General features: G+C 38.6%; 1 protein-coding gene across 1 annotated transcript; it reads right to left on the bottom strand.

Moving 5' to 3' along the window:
* Positions 1-558: 558 nt before the first annotated feature.
* On the bottom strand, positions 559-4,107 carry LOC107423963 (ABC transporter G family member 14). The gene is made up of 5 exons (XM_016033625.4): positions 3,717-4,107; positions 2,571-3,384; positions 2,127-2,291; positions 1,715-1,902; positions 559-1,548 (listed from the first exon to the last, which is right to left on the bottom strand). The coding sequence occupies exons 1-5, from the start codon at positions 3,909-3,911 to the stop codon at positions 898-900; spliced, it is 2,013 nt and encodes a 670-aa protein (XP_015889111.3). The 5' UTR covers positions 3,912-4,107; the 3' UTR covers positions 559-897.
* Positions 4,108-4,487: the final 380 nt, after the last annotated feature.

Here is a 4,487-nt window from a genome sequence, read left to right as displayed (position 1 = left end):
TGCCCGTGGATGTTTCTTTTGTATTTTTTGCTAAATGAAATGCTTGTGCATGTTACAGTGCTACTTGTCCTGATAGTGCATCAGACTACTTTCAAATTGGAAGTTAACTATATCTGAAAATCTCTCTCTCTTTTATATTCTTTTCATTTATTTATTTATATATATATATATATATATTATAATTAGCAAATTAATTAGTTAGAAAGTCATTAATACTTCCCTCTCTTTAATCTATGTATGATATGGTCTATATTCAATCATCCATTCCATCAGCAATATATGATTTATAAATATTACTTTTGTTTCTATAAGGACAAAGTGCTGATCTCCATATATCTTCTTACGCACTTGTAGGACGCTAGTGGACATGGTGTGTTATTTTTGGCTGGGAAGGCCCCCCACAAAAGATCCACCATTGGTTAGTTCCGTGGATAGCAGAGAACTTGGAAGTATTAATCAAGAGAGTTACAACTTAATTTCCCCAGAACTCCTGCAAAACTCAAGTGTGTGTGATGTGTGCTATTTTACTTGTTATATCCTATGACATACCAACATACATATTCTAGCATAAAGCTAGTTAGCTTTAAAGCTTATATAATTCCGATGGAGTTATAGTTCTAATTAGTACTATACATATATGTGTATGTGGGTGTCAAGATATGTTACGGAAACTAAAAACAAAATCACTGCTGCTGATGATACATCAATCCAACGCAACTAATTAAAGGGATCAAGAATATTATCAAAATTTTTTCCACTACTTGATCATGATATTCATCTTCTACATATATCTAATTACATTATTATTGCATGCTTGATCAGTTGAAGAAGGAGAGAAAACTCTTCAAACTGTGTGAGGGATATTGATGCTTCTGGTGATGAATATATATGCGTAGTTTACCTCAACTGCACTCGGTGAAGCGCTAGATAAGCAACCAACCGATAACCTACCAACATAAGGGCCAAAATGGACACATCTATCCACAAATGGTTGAGCCCCATGGATTTGATGGCTGGAAAATCTCCAACCCTGCACAAAACACCGTTTGAGCATTCGTAATAATCATCTTCCCCGTATTGAACACCAAGAAGAAGCTTGTAGCAGTAGTAGCTATAACTTAAATACTTAAGCCAAACAATGAAGGAAGGAATCTGTTGAACATAGTATCCCCCGGCGATGAGAAACACTAGTGTTGTAACTGAAGCCAAAGTAGTGGCTTGTTTTATATCCATGAGAATGGCACCAATGGCTAAGCCAAGACTTTGGGAGACAAGGACATTGTAAAGAACAACAAGTAGGGAAAGAATGAAAGTGAAGGGATCGGGTTTAAGCCCCCCCATCCAATAGATTATAATCACAAATGCAGTTGGAAGTGCAAGCTCTAGCGGAAGGTCTCCAACTGTTCTGGCTAGGAAGTAGGAAGACAGGCGGTACATTCCTGATGATCGTTCCTTGATCAACATTGTTCTTTCCAGGGGAAATGTGAACACTGCATTGTAGAGTGGGTAGAAGCCCCAGAACACAGAGAAGAAGAAGAGCAAAGCAACCTGCACAAATCATATCTTATCATATCATATCATATCCTTGTTTAATTAATTAGCATCAACCCTGCCTGTACTATACACATATATTAATAAAACTAAAAATTAGAATAGATCTCCAGCTTATCATCATCCAAATAGATCAAAATGAATTATATAAGGGAACTCTTACCCGGTCTTCAATGTGAGATGTCGGGGTGTGCCACCATAGGAGTCCACCAAGAACTGCCACACTTATAACTTGGAAAATTCTTAACCTGTTAAATGCTTCATGCCTCCGCTCTCTCAGCCCTCTTTGAAGCAGCACCTTGAACTGATGCCACCAGCTAGTGCACCATTGCTCTGATTTTAGGCCATATCCTGTTTTAGCAGAGTATATATATTAACACAAAAAAAAAAGACTTGACGAATCTCAAGTTATACATCAAGTACTAGCAGAAGAACATAAATTAATTATATTCAAATATATATATATATATATATATATATATATATATAGCAAATAAACAAAGGAGAGCACTGTAATTAATTAGACTTTACATCAATTACAGGAGAAAGAAGAAAAGATTTACTAGCAGAAGCACCTTTTGTGTAATTGAAGGTGTTGGCATCCAAACTACAAAGCTCAGCTTTCAACCTCGTTGATATGTTTTTGTCGTAAGCAGAAACGAGAGCTTCCCTCACCATCTTCTGCTCTTGCTCCACGTTCTCCTTTTGCTCAGTTGCATGCTTGGAATCCGGGGCGACCCCTGCATTTTTCATATTTATTATATATATATATATATATTGTTTAATTTCATCCCCAGTATTTCACTAGATAGCATGTTAGTTAATTAATTTGCTCCATATAAAATTAAATATGCGCTAGTTCATGTACTTATGACACATTAGTAATATTGGAATGAATTTCAAACATTAATTATTGATGGATGAGATAGTTAAGCAGGTAAGGCTCAATCAGAATTTCATTAATTAACTAATTAATAATGAAGGGGAAAAAATAAAAAATAAAAAATAAAAGGAATTACCATTGGCAAGATCCAGTAAGAGGTCGGCTGGATTGATGGTCATGGATGTGGAAAAACCGAGCGAGGAAAAGTAATCCAAGGCAGCAGAAGCAGGACCATTATAGATGGGAGAGCCATCGGAGAGCAAGACAACTTTATCAAACATGTGGTAGAGTCGGCTGGAGGGCTGGTGAATGGTAGTAACAACAGTTCGACCCCCACTGGCAAGCTTTTTGAGTGTGGAGAGAATCCTTTGAGCTGTGGTGGAGTCCAAGCCAGAGGTGGGCTCATCTAGTAACAGTAAGCTTGGGTTGATTAGCATTTCCTGGCCTATACTCACCCTCTTCTTCTCCCCACCTGATATTCCTCGAAACAGTGGACCCCCGATCATACTGTTCCGGCACCGACACAGCCCCAGCTCGCCGATCACGTGCTCCACATGCTGCACTTTCTCGTCTCGGCTCAAGCTATTGGGTAGTCTGAGCAGAGCAGTGAAGAGTAGAGTCTCGAAAACAGTAAGATGCGGGTACAAAATGTCATCCTGTGCAACAAATCCTGTTCTTCTTTTGATGCAACCGGAGAAGGGCTGACCATTGTAGGTGATCTTTCCGGACAACTTGCCATTCAGACGGCCACCTAAGGCCGTCAGAAGAGTGGTTTTCCCACTCCCCGATGGGCCTAACATCGCTAGTATCTCTCCGGGGCAAACCATGCCTGTTATCCCATTCAGGATGCTTTTTTCTCTGTTACTTCTATTACTGCTGCTGCTGCTGCTGCTGGCCCATGTGCTCAATCCTTTCTGCTCCAATTTCACTTTGTACACCACCTCCTCAAACTGCAGCAGCAGCATATATATACATATATAAAATGATCATATATATGCGCATGATTAATTAGTTAGAAATTAAAATCAATAATACTCCATCACTTACGTGGTTAATTAATTATAATGGAAATCAAGGCACGCAGGCATTTTGTGTTTACACATAGATTTTCTCCAAATTAAATTCAACTTGTGCAACTGTTACACATATTGGGAAGGAACTAGTGTATAAGCAATTGATAAATATTATATTTATCCTTAAATTAACATTCACACAGGCTAGCATGCATTAATAAATAATACACACCATATACATAGACAGACAGAAAGAGAGAGTGACTTGCCTTCAAAGTTATAGGATACGAGGCGTGTTGTAGGAAATTAGATTTTGAGTTGTTAACTTGTATGGGGTAGGCAAGGACAGCCATGCTATGAGGTGTTTGAGACATTTGATCTGGTAGACCTTCCACGGTGGTAGTCTCTGCAGGTGCGTTTTGATATTCCGGATTTGGCACTGTGCAGCTAAGGGAGAGGGACATGGCAAGCAAAATTAGTTAAAAAGCTAGCTGTTGGCTGGTGGCTGGTGGCTGGTGGTGGTGCTCGCTTAATTGGGAGGACTCGGTCTAGGAGGGCTTTTGATTTTGGCGTTTTCCAAGGTGAACTGAGGATCATAGGATTATATAGCAGAGCCAGCCAGAGAGACACACAAGCAATGGGGGAATGTCCTCTGTCACTGTGGCTCTTTTTAAAAGTCTCACTCTTCTTCCTACCTTGTAGGCTGTGTAGGCCTAACTTGCTAGCCTCCATGGTCATGGTGGGATCCCACATTCTTTTCTTCTCTTAATTAAATCTCACACTAACTCTTTATTTAACCTTTAATGTTTATATTATAGGCTAATCTCTCGCTTACTAGGTAGTTTCCCTTTATTCGCATCTTCTCTGTCTTCTCTTGATTCATCCATCGAATGGTTGATCTTCTTGGAGTGGAGAGTTTGATGGTATAGTTAAAACAACCAAAAATTATAAAAATATCTCATAAATTTTCTGACAAGTTTCAATTTGCTCTTATTAATTTCTTTTTTGAAAAAATTCTCCCTCTCCTACTTTTATAAATG

This window comes from Ziziphus jujuba, chromosome 7, assembly GCF_031755915.1.
Source record: "Ziziphus jujuba cultivar Dongzao chromosome 7, ASM3175591v1".
NCBI classification, from domain to species: Eukaryota; Viridiplantae; Streptophyta; class Magnoliopsida; order Rosales; family Rhamnaceae; genus Ziziphus; species Ziziphus jujuba.
This window is presented reverse-complemented; position numbering and strand designations above follow the sequence as displayed.

What these genes read in the sequence shown, in the direction of transcription:
- LOC107423963 (XM_016033625.4), bottom strand. Translation starts at nt 3,911, where the DNA reads ATGTCCCTCTCCCTTAGCTGCACAGTGCCAAATCCGGAATATCAAAAC. An exon ending in CTTACTGGATCTTGCCAATG is followed by an intron (nt 2,292 to 2,570) that starts GTAATTCCTTTT and finishes TGAAAAATGCAG; the next exon opens with GGGTCGCCCCGGATTCCAAG. An exon ending in CACCTTCAATTACACAAAAG is followed by an intron (nt 1,903 to 2,126) that starts GTGCTTCTGCTA and finishes CTGCTAAAACAG; the next exon opens with GATATGGCCTAAAATCAGAG.